Source organism: Scleropages formosus, chromosome 3 (genome assembly GCF_900964775.1).
Source record: "Scleropages formosus chromosome 3, fSclFor1.1, whole genome shotgun sequence".
Lineage (NCBI taxonomy): Eukaryota > Metazoa > Chordata > Actinopteri > Osteoglossiformes > Osteoglossidae > Scleropages > Scleropages formosus.
In genome coordinates this window covers 34,206,721-34,225,290 of record NC_041808.1, presented here as the reverse complement: position 1 = coordinate 34,225,290, position 18,570 = coordinate 34,206,721, and the positions used below count along the sequence as shown (strand labels likewise).

Below are 18,570 nucleotides of genomic sequence, written 5' to 3'. Positions count from 1 at the left end.
AGTACTGGATACAGTGTAAGAAATGCTCTTGAGAGTCGTCTGCTGGAAAAAACCTCAAACTGCAATAAACTTTTTGATATGAGGTGTAGGACACAGACATTGTCAGATTGCAAAAGAAGTTTATTCATACTTCAAATTAGTAGTTTCACTGAGCTACACAATGTTATAACAATACAAACACACTAAACACACATACAATGATTTCTCCTGCTATTGGCTATTGAAAATATTCAAAAAGAAAAAAAAAACATTGCTTGATCTGCTAATAAAATTGCTAAGTATATATTTTGGATAGCTGTGGTTGATCATATGACCTTAGGCACTGAATACATGCAATTTCTGTATTTTAACTTTTGAGCAACTGCCACAGGTGGACCGTCAGATGTATTCTGGTCGCACAACAAACCGATACAGGTAGTTTTGTGAGTGGCAGGGATAGGTTTGGCCTGTTGTGCTATTGGAAGGGATCAGACCCCAGCCATTCTTGAAATCCTGGACATGGAAGACATACTCACCATCACAAACTAGGACCAACCTGTTGCTGTAGCGGATGGTCTTTTCTCTATCCTGTTTGTCCAGAAAGCTGGACCACTGGGACAGAATCACACAAAAAGCCATTGCTGAGACACTCCTGATGACTTTGAAAAATGTATGTAGACCAGCGTAAATTCTTAGACTTAAATAAAGCGCTGTTGTGGACTGGGGTATCAAAATACTTTGCCGTATTGTAGTACACATTGCTGTATCGACTGTACAGATTATATATACTTTGTCTGGAGGTGAAGTTTGTCTCCAGGCTCCATGGGCTGGATGTGTAAATCCTGGGCAAGCAGTCGTTAGTGTTGATGTCAGTGTGATTCCTCATCTTGAGGAAGGACACGGCATTGAACTGGTATCCCAGAAGCAAGCCAGCACAGTACAACTCCTTATGACTTGCGTATAGAGTTGAGTTGACCTGGATGTCATATAGCTTTTCTGGAGAAATCATAGTGAAACGGATCAAGCTCAGCAGAGTTTCCTCCTCCTCCAGCACAGCCACACCAGATGCAGCCCGCTGTGCCAGGATCCAGCTTTCCACACACCCTGTAGGAGGTAGGACTCATCTGGCACCACCACATCAGAACGGGACAACAAGGCAGAGAAAGTTCCAAAGGACAGGCCACTCCATGTTGGGGATTCTATCAATGCCTTGCAGTTCCAGGCCAGGTACTGAAAGCAGGTTTCTTGCAGGACCTTCTTCCCAGTGTGGATGGCATACTTGTAGAACTCAGCCGGAGCCTCAAATGTGGGGTCTCCTGGGAGCAGCCAGGAGAAAAAGAGACCGACCTCTGCCTGCAGCCACTTCAGTTGGTAGTCAGTGGCAAGCTGGTGCAGGCACTGGGCAGATGAGATGGTGACATCGATTTTGCTTGTGTACAGGTACCTGTACCCCAAGAGTGAGATTGAAGACATTAGTTCTGAACATAGGATATAACAATATAACACTATATAAAGATGAATATGCATTTTAACGTAACAGGTCAGAGATGTTTCTATTACTTCATTTAGCAGACACTTTTCTCCCATGAACACTATGTAGTGTTATCAGCCCACACCTTATTCACCCAAGGTGACTGACGCTTGATACACTGCTTACAATGGGTCACTCATCCATACATAAGTTAAACACACTCTCTGTGTCACTCACACACTACGGGTGACTTAGTCACCAATCTACCTGAACAGCATGTCTTTGAACTGTGGGAAGAAACCAGAGCACCCAGAGGAAACCCATGCAGACACAGCGAGAACATGCAAACTCCACGCAGACCGAGCAGGGATCAAACTCACATCCTCTCACACCACCCAGGTGTTGTGAGACAGCAGCGCTACTCGCTGTGCCACCCTCGTGAAACGAAATTATGGTAGTGCAAGCCAAAATGGGACAGGGTTGTAGGACTTGCCAGGACCAACTGTACACATGGATAGAATTGCATAGAGCCAGTGAAAAGTGTGAGTACACTTTCTGTGAGCCATTTTTTCATGAGGCATTCAACTGAAAAGTTTCAACAGGAAACTATCTAATATACTGTATGCCTTCCCAGGTCTTCTGCAGCAGTTCCCAGAGATGTAGGGCACCTGGTTACACATATAGAGGTATTGCCTGGATGTACTCAAACTTTTGACTGGTAGCGTAAATCAGTTTGAAGAAAAAATGAACGACTTGATGTCCATGAAAAAGCGTGCATTTTGTTTTGTTAGCTGAGCGCAAAAATCCCCTGACCCGAAGAGTGCAGAAACGTGAGGCCGGCAGAATTGAGTGTGGGCTCACTTTTCTCATACGCGACCCCTGCGTCCTCGCTGTGGGAACAGTCGGAGATCCCCCAGCCTTTAAAACTACAGCTGGACGGCAGTTTCTCTGTCCCTTTGCAGTTCAGGTCATCCAGCCAGATTTTCCCAGCACCTACAAGAGACGAGCAGAGTAGTGCATGGAAAGGGAACTCTGGACATCCCAGACAGACAGACAGGAGACCATTTACCTTGCAGACAGACCAGCTGGGTTGGGTTGCTTTAGCTTCACACATATACTAGGCTGTCCCTTTTATTTTATGGCTTTTGCTTTGAAACACATGGCAAAAAGAATGTACAGTACCATTCTTAGCGGTGGCTTCTGAAAAGGACTCACCTTGTCTATAGGTCCCCCCCGCAACAGCAGAGCGTGCACCAGGATAGCGGAGCTGCCGGCACACCACCTCTGCCATGTCCCAGTTGTCATCGCACACCGTCCCCCAGTGCCCAAGGCGGTACACTTCCACCCGACCCTCGGATGACAGCTTGCCCCCCACCAGCCTCACATCCCCGTCACGAGCGGCTGCAGAAGGGAGATCTCCTGTAAGAGCTACCAGTCAATGTCCCCTTCCCCACTTCCTACCCTGTTGTACCTTTTGCTGCAAACTTTCCTTCTCGTACTGACTATACTGAGGAGAATGAGGACAAAAACCTTGAAAAACAAAAACACAGAAAGTGTATGAAAAGATTAAGATTAAGATATTAAGATAAAACTGTATTCATCCCGAAGGAAATTCTTGTGCCAGAGATTGCTGAAACAGATTAACCACAACAATTAAATATAAAAGTAAAAAAAAAAAAAAAAAAGCAAAGTAGAAGGTAGAAAGTGACACAGCACATGATATTACACCTTATATTACATTTTTATTTAAAAATTTAAAACAATTGCACGTGACATTGGATGGTTATATTGCTAGTAATGTTGAAAGAAGTAATGATATTGCACATAATAATTATACAATTATACTCAATGTCTCAATGTTACCACTTTACTCCCTACAGAAAGGGGAAGAGTTATACAAATACAGTACTCAATACAGTACTCAAATCAAAGGTCATAATTATGACTCCCAGTGGATGCATTTTACAAAGGGAACTTGCTATGCCTCTATTCTTCTCTGTTCTGCAAGGTAATGTCCACCTTGGAATGCCGGACCACTTATTCAAACTCACTTTTAAAAAAATTATTTATTTAATTCTCAGGTTCAAGTCAAATTCGACCGCTTTTATAACTTTGGTCTATCATAAATGTTTTCTTTCATTTTACTGCCATAAGCCTTCATGGTACCCTCCTCTGTAATGATCGGAAGACACAATTAACGATCATCACCTTCCCTGTTGTTTTATTCACACTTTCTACATTTGTCATGTGTCTGATTAAATCTAAGAGGTGGTAGGAGGTGAACGGGGGAGATTATAAAAAACAGAATCAAATGCATTCAGGAATTCACACACGCGTGCACACACCACAGTGGTATAATTTCAAATTAATCAGAATCAGAACGAGCTTTATTGCCAAGTATGTTCACACATACCTAAATAAATGAGGTGTATTGATCACAGTATGTGGAAAACTTGTGATAATGACTGGGAAGCAAGTTGGTTAAAATGTGCAACAACAAAACATTAGATGGTTACCTATGTTTTATAATTCTTTTATAAATGAGTACAATGGGCCACCCAACTTTGAACAGGAAACGGTGTCTGGAACACAGCACAATAGAAGAATGGATTCTAGCTTGTTTGCCTTTGAGTTGTGTAAACACTTACAGTGTGGCTGCATCTCAGAGGTAGAGCAGAGCCTTGGAGACCTTCTCCCAGCAGCAGCAGTGTACAGCACATGTGTGCACCATGTAGGCAATGGTTGACATTTGTCACACTCACCCGCACAAAGCCCAAGCACCAGCAGAAGAAGCGACAAAGAAGAAGAAGCGATTCTGCACATCATCATGTTCTGAAAGCCTGTGTCAGGAACCTGTGGGCCACAATAAGAAGAAAAGAAAAGAAAACCTGCTCTTTTAGCAGAATATACCCTTTTCACTCTAGGGTGCATTTTTGGGATATGAAGGCATCTAATCTACAGCTGAAATCCACCCAACCCAGCCACTGTAATATTTTTGCTGATACATTTGCTATGTATATTCTATACAACTACCGGAAGAGGAGCATAATCTATCTATCTATCTATCTATCTATCTATCTAGGTTTATGTTTATGCTTTTGATGAGTAACAGGCCATTGTCTTTGAGGAATAAAGCTGGGAACCAAATTTCCAAGAAATATGACAATAAAGTATATAGTAATGACATATCTGTTTTATTAGTGTAGAAATAATTGGAGGGTTTTTCAATATAGTTTAACATATTGTCATACTTAACCAGACAGAACCCAGTCAAATGACTGTTACTAGTAGTAATAAACATTGATACAGAGGCAGAAGAATTACACACACACACACACATTTTCAGAACCGCTTGTCCCACACGGGGTCACGGGGAACCGGAGCCTACCCGGCAACACAGGGCGTAAGGCCGGAGGGGGAGGGGACACACCCAGGACGGGACGCCAGTCCGTCGCAAGGCACCCCAAGCGGGACTCGAACCCCAGACCCACCGGAGAGCAGGACTGTGGTCCAACGGCAGAAGAATTAACTATCATTAATTTATTTATGCTGTAATTTTTCATCCACACTAATTTAAAAACTATTACGTTAAATTCACTTATTTACTCAAAGATAACAGACAACTAATTTTTTGTAATTTATGTACACCTGTGCTTTGAACCCTATTAAAATGTCACTTATCCAAGTCCAGATGTAGCAGTACATATACTTGTGAAATAAATATGCATAATCAAAATAAACCCATAGAAGTCTTTTAACTCATAACCTAATTAAAAAAAAAAAAAAAATTGCATTTAGCACACAAAAAGTTGCCACTCAAGCCTACTTGTAAAAACCGAAGATTGTTATGAACAAGCTTCTTAAATATATTTTTAATTTCTTTTACGTTTCCTTCTGCACTTTACCTGCTGCACCGCTACAGCTACAATTTAAAGGAAAAAAAACAGGTCAACTATAAAGGCTGCAGTATTGCCATGGCAACCCATCGCACAGCGTACGCTTCTGGTTTGATAACAACAGACATTCTGACCTCGGCGAAACGTCAAGAAATGTTCATCACTGAACAAGTTTACGTTATTAAACCATAAAATGCCACTCAAAATGATGAAGCAGTTTTCACATCCATGACTGTGGATAATTACAGGTTATCTTACGCACCGCTCAGGGTGTTGCTGTTGTACTGTCTGGGCAATCTCCTTGCAGTCTCTCTCCAGTCTCCTTGCTGTCTCACTGTAGTCTCTCCACAGTCTCTCTACAGTCTCCCTGCAGCCTCTCTATGGTCTCTGCAGTGTCTCAGAACCTTTTTTATCGAGCGCGGCTCCTCTCCAGGGGTCCTGACCTCAGTGCGAGTTTCGATTCCACTGAAGTTGAGAAGAAAAGGCTTGAAAGCCAGAGAAACCAGTTTCATTTCTCCCCCCAAAAAAGAAATAGATTGAAGGTTATTTAACAATATATTCAGAGTATGGGTGTTTTTCCTTTAGAGTAACTTTTAAGTTATGCATTATTGTTCCACTTATGTTTTTAAACCCCATGATACTGCAGTGGATGGATTTTAAGAAATACACAGGCTTTGGGAGTTTTAAGATGCTGGCAGTTGTGTATTTTGGTAAATTGTGATCATTGTGTGCGCATCCTGTAGTTAATAGTATGTCAAATCCAAGTTTCTAGCTTTTACAAAGGGGATGTTTGTTTATTTAGCAGACACTTTTCTCCAAAGTGATTTCCAATGAACTCTATGTGGCGTTATGAGCCCACACACCTTATTCACCAAGGTGATTTACACTGCTAGATACACTACTTATAATGGGTCACTCATCAGTGGAACACACTCTCTCTGTCACTCACACACTATGGGTGAACCTGAACAGCATGTCTTCGGAGTGTGGGAGGAAACCAAAGCACCCATAGAACATGCAAACTCCACACAGAGTGAACAGGGATCGAACCCGCATCCTCTCACGCCACCCAGGTGCCGTGAGGACAGCACTACTCGCTGTCCCACCCATTTTTAATGAGGATGCATCTTCTGCTACCTGTTTGATATTTGTAAGTTCATGTTGTTTCTGAGTACAAATCTTTATTTTTTTAATCTGCTGATGGTGATGTGTAAGTACTCTGTGCTTTGTGTATTTTTAAAATTTAATCGGAATTAATGAAGTAAAAACTGCAGTGCGACTTTTCCCTCGGTTACTGCTCTGGTCGTATGAATACGAACAAAGAGAAAAAGTTGGTCACGTGACAGAGGTCGAGTCCTTTCGCTCGTCTTTATTCCATTAATGACACGACTTGACCACACGGTAACACGCTGTATACTGGTATTCTGTGTCTGTTCACTTTTTTCAAGCTGTATTTCAAAGAAGTGAATATGTTTCTGCTTGTAACGAAGTGTACATTCATACTTCGTGCAGCACACTTGTATGAACGTAGGGTAAATTCCCGAGATACCTTCTTCTGCACATCAGTCATACCTCATTTTGTGGCCCTACCCTGCTATTGGACACTTTCAACCTCCAGATATGCCAGTGGACAGGTGTATTTTTGTTTAAAATGTTTAGTCTTTTATGTTTATATTAGGTCTTTGGAGCAAACTGGCGTGGTGGCGTGGTGGGTTGGACCGGGTCCTGCTCTCCAGTGGGTCTGGGGTTCGAGTCCCGCTTGGGGTGCGAGTCCTGCTTGGGGTGCCTTGCGATGGACTGGTGTCCCATCCTGGGTGTGTCCCCTCCCCCTCTGGCCTTATGCCCTGTGTTACCAGGTAGGCTCTGGTTCCCCGTGACCCCGTATGGGACAAGTGGTGTGTGTGTGTGGAGCAAACTGGAGCCCTATGGGGGGCACAGTGGTGTGGTGTGGTGGGGTGGGTCTTGGGTTCAAGTGCTGCTTAGGGTGCCTTGTGACAGACTGGCATCCTGTCCTGGGTGTGTCCCTTCCCCCTCCAGCCTTGGGCCCTGTGTTGCCAGGTTCAGCTCTGGCTTGCTGTGACCTTGCTTGGTACAAGTGGTTATAGACATTGGGTGTGCAGAGCGCTGCGCATCCTTTTGACAGAAATTATGTCCCGCTGGACGAGAAGCCTATACTTTTTCCAGCGGACGCCCTAAATCGTGGATAGCACCGAACCCCATACTGTATTTTTTCCATATACTGAAGGAGAAAGAAAACTAAGGACCAATGGCCAGGTCCTCAGAAGTATAGATTTTTAAATAAAGTTTTATTTAAAAAATTTTTTTAAAAAAAAGGGTTACTTTAACACAAGCACTGCGGTACTACAACAGTCGGTCTGATAATTGAGACGCTATTACGTGACTAACGTGGGTAAGGGATAGAGCGTGGATACGCTAGAGGAAGGGATGATTCACGTCCCAGGCGGGACAACACGAGATTTCATCACGCTGCTCAGAACGGCACGCAATTTAAAATTTTTATGAGTTGTTTCTTTCTGGAATTTTTCATTTAATGGTTTCAGTCCTCCGTTGACCGTGGGTAACAAAGTGCAGGAAGCGAATCCGCAGATAAGGGGAGCTACTGTATTATTCATTCTAGTTTAGTGTGTCTGTGTTAGAAACCAACTTCTTCACCAGCTTACCTGTCACCAACCAAAGAACATAGCTGTCAGACCAAACATCTTCTGTAGAACAGAAAGTCTTTTCACATTTCAAACAGTGAAATGTCAAGTGTTGGGGTTAAAAAAAAAAAAAGAAAAAAAAAAACATTTCTAACAGCAACCACTGAGCTCATTATAAGGTTCACAATCCTTGAGGCACACAAAAAAATACCAATTATTAAAAAAAAAAAAAAAAAAAAAGACTTTGGTCCTTAAAGTTTAAAAATCAAGCACTCGTAGGAAAGACTACAGAACACAAAAAAAAATAAAAAAAAAGATTTCTCAACACTGCAGAGTTATTTCTCAACGCCATCACCAGATCTTAAACAGAAAAGACAGAGAACACATATACGGTAACCACAGAAACACACTTTTAAATTTGTATTCATGTGCATCATACCGATATTAGCTCACGTGACAGTTTCCGATAACTTGGCGTTCGCGTTGTGAAGTTTTACATTCCAGTTAAGGCAAGGACACTGCAGATGTGACATTTACCTTAGAAACATCACAATCGTTCACGGAACAGCTGCTGTCGCTCCATACCGCTAACCGGTGCCCTAACGTCAGTGCTGCAGATATTCAAAAAAAACAGCACCTTGTATTAACATACTAAAACACACAATTCCACCATTGGTGAGAGTCATAATTCCGGAAGTTCTCATTGTCTGAAAATTAATAAACACTAAAATAAGTCAAAATGTCCTTTAAAAATAGTTTGAAATAAGAATGGAAAACAATGTTTAACATGGTTGAAAAAGCAACAAGTCAAAACACTATTTTAAACAACGTCTTTATGATTTCTTATTGAACAGTATGTGACCACGTGGTGCTATATTTCACAACGCAACATCTGTTACTGTTTTCAAGCATGTAAAATGTGCAATACGGTTTTTCTACCCCACTTTTCTTTCACAAGTGGACCCGTTAACTTGTTCTTCCGGTGTTACATTCTGCAACAGACAGCAGCTTTGAAGTGTGCAAGTAACAACAGCAGGCTGTGGAGGAAGCGCTCAGCAGGGTGCTTCCTGCTCGCGGACTCGGAGGGAGCCTTCAAAGGGTACGAGGGCATGATCCTGACAGGGTGCCCCCTGCTGGAGGAGTGTGGTAACAGCCTCAGGGAAGGAAAGTGAGGCAAAGTCAAAAGGGAGGACTAGCAAGCAGTCCTCATCTGGAGATAAGTCTTTATCCAGAGCACAATCCTCCCCCCACATCCCCCCCTCTTTAGATGAACTCCAACCCCTCGTACTTGACGTCCCCAATTTTGGTCTCGGGCAGCAGGACACGGCCGTCAAGTGTGAAGGCTGTGATGTATGTGGCGATTTTGCCGGCGTCCTCCTCGGACTTGAGGGCCACCACGATCTGGTCGTCAGTGTCGGGCACAAACTTGAAAGAAGAGAAGCCGTGAGTGGGTATGAGTTGGCCCACATGGCTGGAGGTGATGTCCCGGAAGTCAGGCGAGCAGCTGAGCACCAGGTTGGTGCCCCGGCGCTCATCCGCTGCCTCATCGTAGCGCTCGGTACTGGCGCGCCGAGGCAGGAAGAACCAACGCTGCAGCGTGTCGCTCCAGGCAGCCGACTCGTGGATGAGGTACCCTGAGCAGCGGGTGGAGAGACAACGTGAGAATGAGGGTGGGCTTTAGGGCGGTCCACTACATACCACTGACATATTTCCCACCCCTTAAGCCTGTATTTTGCCCCACCGGTAAAAAAAAGGGGTTAGGGACGGTGCTTTAGACTGGATGACAGAGACAAAATCAGACAAGACAGGCCTGACAGCTGTGGTTTCTGCTATCTTGAGTGGGGGAGAGGAAAGATGAGCAGATGGTCTACTGATACAGTACTGTACATGAGAAGGAAAAGTAGCGCAAGAGTGAGGAGGGGAAAGGCATCACACAAGTTCCCAATGAACGAGAAAGACGGGGGAGCCTCGATGTGGTGACGCCGCCGAGAAAGGGCAGAAGGGTCTGCCATCTGGAGACTAAACGCGCCACAGCGTTGTTCAAACCCGTGCCTGACCTGGCGGAGTAGTCCCAGTGACGCTCCGCAAGGCGTTGTACTGAGGAACCCAGTTCTGATGTTCCACATCGCCCTGGAAGCCCACCACCTTGACCCACTCCGGGTTGTCGTTGACCACTTCGCCCGTTGTGGTGGTCCACTCCTTTCCCAAGCCGCCCACGTAGAGACGCTCATCCTTCACGGCCATCCACTCCGCCTTGAACCCTGGGAAGGAGGACGGGGGGGTCGGCGTTTGGTTGTGAAGATACACATACAGATACACAATCAGTACTTAAAGTACAGAACTGAGGAAATTTGAATTGAATACATATACAGTACAACACGAAACAAAACTGCCTCTGCAAGTACATTTCATTTAACTGATGCTTTTCCCCCATGAAGTTTACAATGTTAAGATACTTAAAATTATCTACCTATTTATACGGCTGGGCAATTTTACTGGAGCAATTTAGGGTAAGTACCTTCTCAAGGGTACTACAGCTGGAGGTGGGATTCAAACCTGAAAACTTTGGGACAAAAGGCAGCAGCTCTAACCACTACGCTATCAGCTGCCCAATAACTGATGATTTCTGCAAAAGAAAACGTGAGCAAACAATAACGGGGGCGTTTTCGCATAGCTCTACATATTTTTCCCACAAGGTTTCGTGCCGCCTTTGAAAGGTCTCGATCAATGGAAATACTACAGTCCACCGCAGAGTGAAAGTATCACTGTCGTTGTTAATGTTCAAACTTGCTGTTATTCACGAAAAGCAAACCGGTCGGTCTACAAAACAAACAGTAAGATGTGACACTTTTCATATCCAAATACGCAGGCATACAGCCGTGTAAGACGTCTGAATGCTTAAATATATTTTTCGTTATGTCGCTCACACAATATAACTGGTCCAGTGTTTTCCTCCTTTACCTGGGATGCTTTATGTAACAAGTCTGAAGAATGTGTCCGAGTTGGACGAAGGAGAAGAGAAACCATTGCCGCCACCCCACTGACCTTTGGGGACAGAGCCGTCGCCATCAGGTAGGATGACCCAGGGCACAGCCTTGTCACCGTCGATGCGGTACACCACTCCGGTGCGGTCATCCACACTGTAGAGCCTCCCGTCGAACACCACCAGCTCCGAGAGCTCCATGCCGCGACCCTTCTCTGCCAGGTGGCTCTCCAGCACCACGCGGTCCGGGTCCCACTCCACAGCCAGCCGGTCTCCGCTGTCCGACACCAGCAAGTAGCCCCGCCGCAGGTAGCTAAACCATGTCAAGGGCTTCTTGCTGCGAGAGTCTGTGTCCAGATCAGCGATGACTGCTATGCGATACCGCACCCCCTGCGGCGTGCGCTCGGGTGGGCTCAGAGGGTAGGTGTCGTTGTAGTGCCCGCCTGACACCGCCGCCCCCTTGAAGCGGCCAACCCTCCAGCCGTTGCCACGTGGGGAGTGTTTATGAGCACTGGCGCCCCCTGGTGGCCCATGCATATACAACAGGAGGACCAAGGTCAGCGCCACAGCTACTGCCACAATGGCCCTCCATTTTAAGCGGAAGCGGGAGTCTGTGGCGTTGGTCATGGTGGAGAACACGGGGAGGCCTCCCACGGAGATGCGTAGGGGGTTCATAGGTTCATCTCTACCCAGCAGGCGGGAGCCTGGGATCACAGGCATGGGGAGAACACCAGGACAGGACTCTGAGGGACACATGAGAAGGGAAAGAGCAAGAGGATGACGGAGCGCAGGGAAATGGACCAAGAGGAAGGAAAGAGAAGGGTGGAGGGATACAGCAAGGTGAAAGTAAGTAAGAGCAAATAAAGGAAAAACAAAACCCAAAATATTAGCGACAGCCACGGAGCTCACTATGTGCAAGATTTTTGTATCTTATTAAAAGTATACCTCATTATTTCGCAGTAACATAATCCCCTGTATACCCTAGAACACAGCAAGACACGACACACACGAGGTCCGAAATCGAAAAGTACGTTGTTCCGCAGTTTTGACCGATACGGTGGAATGAGCTCCCTCTTGCCCTCATGACTGCTGAATCCCTTTGAACATTCAAGAAGGGTCTCAGGACATATCTCTTTCAGACACACTTGCCTCTTGATATCCTAACAAATCCATAAATTTGCATCACAACATTGACCACGACTTTCCTGTCAGACTCCAACCTATAGCAGCTACTCCTGTGGTACCTCCACCTTACCTCTTCGCCTTACTTTCTGTAAGGTGTGCTGGCAGAAACACTGATATCGGACAAAGTACCTGCACCCAATACTCTTTGCCTGTTGTGAAAAGCACTTTTGTTTACTCCGAGCTGTATGTCGTTTTGCAGAAAAGCGTAACATAAAGGCAGTAAGCATTTGCTCAAAGGACTTTACTGTGGTAAACTCTCCTGCATCTGATGTATGCAACATGTTAACATCTGATAATTAACCACGTCTCTGCTGATAATGATGCCACCGCCCCAACTCGGGGATACGGGCAGATTTCAACACGTGTTCAACAGAGGGATAAGGGTTCAGCTCCTGCAGCTATGCTATGCTATGCGAGTCGCTGTGTGTTAGGTAATGTCTGGGGCCACACACTGTTCATCTACTGGCCATCACAAGGACATGCCACTTTCTCAAATCCCTGGACCTTCAAAGTCTGGCCAGAGCATGTAATTTCCCAGAGTGCTTTGCAGGTGTTCCCTCCTGCTGTATGAAACAAGATTTTGCTGCTGATGGCAAACCTGTTTCTCAACCCTTAGCCAGTTTTATATCACCGGTCCACAAAGGGGAAGAAAAAATGCAACATGGAGTGATTAAACAAACACACCCTAGATAACAAACAAGCCCCGGTCTTCAGTATCACTGGCCGTTAGTAATGCAGTTCACTCCGGCACCAGGGAGACCATGTGCCGTGTCCCCTAGGACACCATGACAGCGACCGTGCTCTGTTTATGGAACCTGACTCCTAGCCCGACCCGATCTCAGGGGAAGGGTTATCATACCATAAGGAGAGCAGTAACTACCAGTCTTTAGCTTCAGCAACCTAATGTAAATATTCAGCATCATAAATTTCGCTCTCACCTATATGTTTCAGTTTCTCTTGGCACCTGAGAGGATCAGACAACATAAAGGCTGCAAAGCTATGAAAAGGAAAAACAAATAATATATTAACAGCAAATACAAACAAAGAGTCATATCTCGACAATAAAGTAAACCGGGAGGGTAAGAGGTAAACGGCAATGCTGCGGCTACTCTACGTGTAATTTATCTGCATCGTTGTCATTGAAGAGTTGTCGCCGAGAAATTCCGAAAGGTCTCACCCCTCTTCGTTCACTCTTCTGTGTGAATTTATCATTATTGGACTCTACGTCAGATCCCCTCCGGCAGGCACATACCTTGGGGGAATGAAAGCGTTTGCCGGATGTGTTGCTCCAGTGCAAGACAGACAAGAACAAGTGTGCAACTGTGGACGTGGAGCCCAAAAGTGGTGTCGTCACCAATGTAGGCAGCTCAAGCAGGTAGAGCAGGAAGTGCAGAAAACCCTCAACCACTGAAATGTGGCCCCACCCAGCCATCATCCCACCCACTGCTTTGACAGACTTGTTAAGCAAGTTTGAATGTAAATGTGTAGTATAACCCCAACACCGCCTCCGAGCCTCAACATTTCTCCAGCTGTCTACAATACATTGCATCTCATACATCTCTATAATAAAAGCCTGGTGTTTTAGGCTAGGAGCAAAATATACATTCATGGAATCTTTTATAGATACTGTACATGACATGCTCAGTACTTTACCACACTTTACATTTTAGTGGAGAAAAAGCAAAAGTATGATTTCCTGATGTGTTTGTGGAAGAGCACAGTAGTCAAGTTAGGGTGTAGCAGTTGATCAAGTCTTGTATATCGCTGGGAGCAGTTCTATTGATGCATTTGTAGGCCATAACCAGGGTCTTGAATTTGATTCAGGCAGCTATAGGAAGCCAGTGCAGAGAAACGCGTAGGGGAGATACATGGGAACGCTTCGGCAAGGTCAAACACAACTCGGGCAGCAGCGTTCTGAATCAGCCGTAGAGGTTTGATGGCAGCAGCGGAAAGGCCACACAAGAGAGCACTGCAGTAGTCCAGATGGGATGTCACCATGGCCTGGACAAGTACTTGGGCAGAACGAAGCGTTCATCTAAACATCGCGCGTCTACAGCGGTTCGTGAGCCTGAAGTAGGACAAAGACTTTGTTCTTTTCAGTCAGACTGTAAACGCCCACAACCTCTCCACGAATGTCCACACCTGCCCGAAATCACAGCAGGGGGTATAAAGAAGCCATACCGGCACACCCTGGTTGCGGAAGCTCACCTGAGAAACCCGTCTCTCTTGCGCTTTTGAAAGAACCCACCACAACCTACCCGTCCTTCCAAGTCCCTCATTCTCCTCGCTCCCTTGTTCCCACTTCTGACGTCCATCTCGACTGCTCCCTTGTGTACCAACAATAAAGATCACGCGATTGGGAGTACGCGTGTGCGCATACGCATACACATACACACACACACACACACCTCAGTCTCCTGCCCACTCAGTATGACACGGACCATGTCCCTGTTAACTGCTGTCTCATGCGTTACTGTATTTGGCTTTAATTTTATTTTTGTTTTTACCCTCCTAACCATGGCACCAAAGCGTGACTGTCATGCATCAAAGAAAAGGAAAACAATCACAACTGAAACTAAAGTGGGGAAAAAAGTGATCGGAAAAAGGTGAAACGTGAACGAACGTTGGAAAAGCGAACATTCAAGTTTCTTTAATGTTTTTTTATACCCCCACCCACACACACACATTCTCTCTCTCCCTCCCCCATAATAAATACTGTAGTAACATTTATTATCTCTTTCAATGTCTTATAAATACTGTAGTTACATTTCTTATTATTATCATTACATTGTATTATTATTACTGTATTATTATTATTATCTTAAAGATGTTTTAATGTATCCGGAAGTGTTTCTATAATGTTCTTTAGTGTTTTTTATGCATCGAAAGGTACACAATATACTACATACTAAATCAAACATTTGACTAACACGTTAGATACAAACCATACCTAACTGTTCCAACTTACGTACAAGTCTGACTTAAAGACAGATTTAGGAACGGAACTCGTCTGTAATCCAGGGACTGCCTGTAGTGTATTTCTTTTTAAATTGTAACTTATCAAAGGAAGCCATGCCAATAATACCCAGCATACATACAGACTGACAAACTGTATCTTGTCCAACTTGTGTTGTATCACGACGGTGGTGAATTATTATGAATGCCGCGCCTTCACTTTATAGAAGGTTATAACTTCTACTGACGTCTTTGGTAGCTTTGCGCAACCACGGCTTAAAGCTTAGCCGTTTAAATGTTAACGCACTCTCTGACTGTAAAAATGCACCTGTACTTTTCAGTAAAACTATGTTTTGCATCTTTGCAATGTGACAGTTGCCATGGTTATTACTAGAGCTTCTAAGAGAGCGGAAAGTGGAAAGGGGCTTTGGCCGTACCGAACGGTCTAACTTTGTTTATTGGCAGTTCAGGTGGACATGAGACGAGTCTGCAGTAATGTAAAAAAAAAGCAGGCATCAGTGGACCAAAAAAAAAAAAACGGACCGAGATGGCACTGGTATGAAACCGAACAATAAGAACTGATATGAACCTGAGCATCGGGAGACCAATTCCCACCATGCTGCTGTCTTCCTCACACAGCTACTTGAAGCCACAGCACAATCTGCAGCCGGTACTCGGAACACAACAGATGGACCTTACGGAAAAGAAACCTGGCTGGTATTCAGAAACCCATTTCACAGCCCCTTTTTTTAAACAAATTATATCTCGTACAGGTTAAGATTAACCTGAGTTGATCGGAGTTGATGAGTACGGGGCACTTTAAGGAACACCCCCAGCAGTGCTTCAGCTCTAGCTTCCCAGGCCCAGGGTGTAAACAGCATGATCAAAGACACTCTTCTGTTTGAGAGCATTATAGAGGCCTGAAGCTTCTGCACCCACTGCCTTCAAACAAACACACACGCACCCCACACTCATACATACATAGATGGAGAAAGAGAGAACAAAATAAAGCTAAAGTAGCTCCTTTCCACTTCGATTTACCCCGTTTCTTCCGTCTTCTCCTCCCCAGTCGTTGGACGGATGGCATATTCCCCCCAAGAAAGGCAGCCACTCTCTTCCCCAGTGTTCACAAAATGCTCACAGCTTTCCTTGCAGGGTAAAGGTTTGGCTTTTATATCACCACTACCCAGAGTAGGACGGAGAACCTGCTGGGACTTCAGCACAGTGAGGATTATCATTGCATGATCTGGGTCCAAAGGGGCAAATTCAACAAACAACAATTGGATAGGCTTTCTCCTGCATTCATTGATGTCAGCACTGAAGAACTTTGCTCCAGCGGCCTGGAGAAGGTAACAGTCCAACGCTGTACAGAGTTCACCTGACTTGCAGAGTTGTGATAAGCAAAGTCATGCAAGTTCAGCACCTAGACCATCACAAACACCACCTCTCTCTGCCTCAAGATGCATTGTGAAGTCAAACCTTAAAAACATCCACCACAACATCCTTAAAAAAAATAAGTATAATTAGCTTCCCCAATTTATGAACACAGTCATATCCTGAGATACACCCATTTGCCTTCATTCACTCTTTATTCACGAGCATTCATTGTATGTAGGGTTTTTTTTTCCATAAGTTGGGAGAATACTGCATTGCCTGAGAGAATGTCTGGAAATAGACAAAAATACATATGGGATTACAAATACCCATGCTCTTGTCTTAAACAGTTGAATTTAAAATGCTGACCTAATTTTGTTACACTGGTTAAGTTCCCTTTGATTTACGGAAACCTGAGTCTGTTCAGAAGATGCCTGCGTGTCATCACTACATAGGAACACGTATCAATCATTCATTCATTCATTCATTCATTCAACAAAAACCACTCTGTCCTGTGCTGCAATGGGGCGGTCTAGAACCTATACTGGAAGCAAAGGGCACTAAGATAGGCATGGTATCTTAGATGGGAAGCTGGTCTATGCTAGTGTGCCTGGTTCACTGAGGATGAGGGTGAGGATGCTGGCGCAGGAGTACCTGGCCCAGTAGTACGAGAAGTGTCACAACCCCCCTGGGCAGATACATATCAGAAAATACATTTAGCCTTTACACTACATCTACCCTTTCCTACTGATCTAGCAACATCCAGATCCATAACTGCAAAGAAGAAAAAGTGACAATACCAGCAAGGTACTTACCCCAAATTGCTCCAGTAATATATTACCCAGCTGTATAAATGGGTAAATATTTGTAACCTCAACACTGTAAGTCGCTTTGGAGAAAAGCATCAGCTAAATAAATAAATGTAAATGACAATATTACATTTATTCAACACTTTCCCTCAAAACAACTTACAATTATTTACCAATTTTACTAGAGCAATTCAGGGTAAGCTCCTTGTGCAAGATTCGAACCCGCAACCTTTGCACCCAAAGACAGCAGCTCTAACCACTACACTAGCAGCCATTCCACATGATATTATTACTCAGGTTAACACAAGCAACTGGAATCAGTCTGAAGCTCATCCTGGATGCTCTGTCTGACTAATTCTGCTGCACATGTTCCCTGCGTGTATGTGCGGGAATGACTGTGTAAATCTGTGTAAACAAAGATACACTCTCATTACCCCAGCCTGGAGATGCAGATGTCGCAGCACGGAGCAGAATGCAGATCATCTGTCCACAACTCAGCGGTGACTGATTGGGGATCAACGCTCTTTCATTACATGTCGGACGGGGCGTGACAGTAAACTGTAACAACAGGCCCCTCGCGCCCCGCCACTGACAGCCACGCGGGGGAATGTCACCGATCTGGTGCAGCGATCGCCGATCGGCCCGAAGGGGGCCGCTCCAGCTCCCGATCACTACCGACTTTTCTGTAATTTCATGCGGGCGGTGGGCTTTCGGACCTTCCCCGAGCCAAACGCACAGGGCAGGCAGGTTATATATCGAACGAAACGCACGGGTTCTTGCGGGGCGATGCCGTGCGTGCAGCGAGGAAATGCCGCCGCCAATGCCAGCGAAAAATCGAATCGCTGCGTGCGTCGTCAGCTCTCAAACCTTGTAACATCGGAATGTGGAGACGTTTCCCCATTAAATGCATTCGGGTGATACTTACAGTAGACTGCAGACCTCCTGTGGAAAGGGCAGACATATTTCCGCCGCCGTTTCCTATCCCTTTTCCATGAGCCTGCAGCACTTCTTCCGCCCTCAGGAGCGCAGCGGGGATGGCGGCGGGCTGTGCGCATGCGCGGCGTTCTCGTTACGCACTTTACGTTGTAGTAGCGCTAGGCGCGCGGGGGTTCCTTGCTATACTGCTCTGAAATGGCCATCAAGTTTAACCTCTTCTGAGGCCTTTGAAAATCTAATGAAAATGGTGGACCCCTCATAGAAATATGCTTGGAATTTGGAGAAATTTTCTAACTCCACTCCAGGATACAACTCAGAGTGA

At 45.0% G+C, this 18,570-nt stretch overlaps 2 protein-coding genes across 8 annotated transcripts; both read right to left on the bottom strand.

Moving 5' to 3' along the window:
* Nucleotides 1-378: 378 nt before the first annotated feature.
* On the bottom strand, nt 379-6,916 carry LOC108922515 (galectin-3-binding protein A-like). The gene is given in 7 exon segments (XM_029250410.1): nt 379-592; nt 594-1,078; nt 1,081-1,423; nt 2,281-2,443; nt 2,666-2,851; nt 4,213-4,303; nt 6,896-6,916. Coding segments are annotated over 7 exon segments (1,503 nt in total).
* A 1,498-nt stretch (nt 6,917-8,414) lies between these two features.
* On the bottom strand, nt 8,415-18,340 carry cant1a (calcium activated nucleotidase 1a). Of its 7 annotated transcripts, none has more exons than XM_018732685.2 (5): nt 18,238-18,340; nt 13,113-13,171; nt 11,052-11,732; nt 10,064-10,267; nt 8,415-9,640 (listed from the first exon to the last, which is right to left on the bottom strand). In XM_018732685.2, exons 2-5 carry the CDS (start codon nt 13,156-13,158, stop codon nt 9,270-9,272), a joined length of 1,302 nt encoding a protein of 433 aa, XP_018588201.1. In that variant the 5' UTR covers nt 13,159-13,171; nt 18,238-18,340; the 3' UTR covers nt 8,415-9,269. The 7 variants fall into 7 exon arrangements, with proteins under 7 accessions (XP_018588201.1, XP_018588202.1, XP_018588200.1 ...); XM_018732686.2 differs by lacking the exon at nt 18,238-18,340 and adding an exon at nt 14,433-14,663; XM_018732684.2 differs by lacking the exon at nt 18,238-18,340 and adding an exon at nt 13,427-13,556.
* Nucleotides 18,341-18,570: the final 230 nt, after the last annotated feature.

What these genes read in the sequence shown, in the direction of transcription:
- cant1a (XM_018732683.2), bottom strand. Translation starts at nt 13,314, where the DNA reads ATGACAACGATGCAGATAAATTACAC. An exon ending in AGAGAAACTGAAACATATAG is followed by an intron (nt 11,733 to 13,112) that starts GTGAGAGCGAAA and finishes TGTGTCCCTCAG; the next exon opens with AGTCCTGTCCTGGTGTTCTC. An exon ending in CGACGGCTCTGTCCCCAAAG is followed by an intron (nt 10,268 to 11,051) that starts GTCAGTGGGGTG and finishes CCTCCTTCCCAG; the next exon opens with GGTTCAAGGCGGAGTGGATG.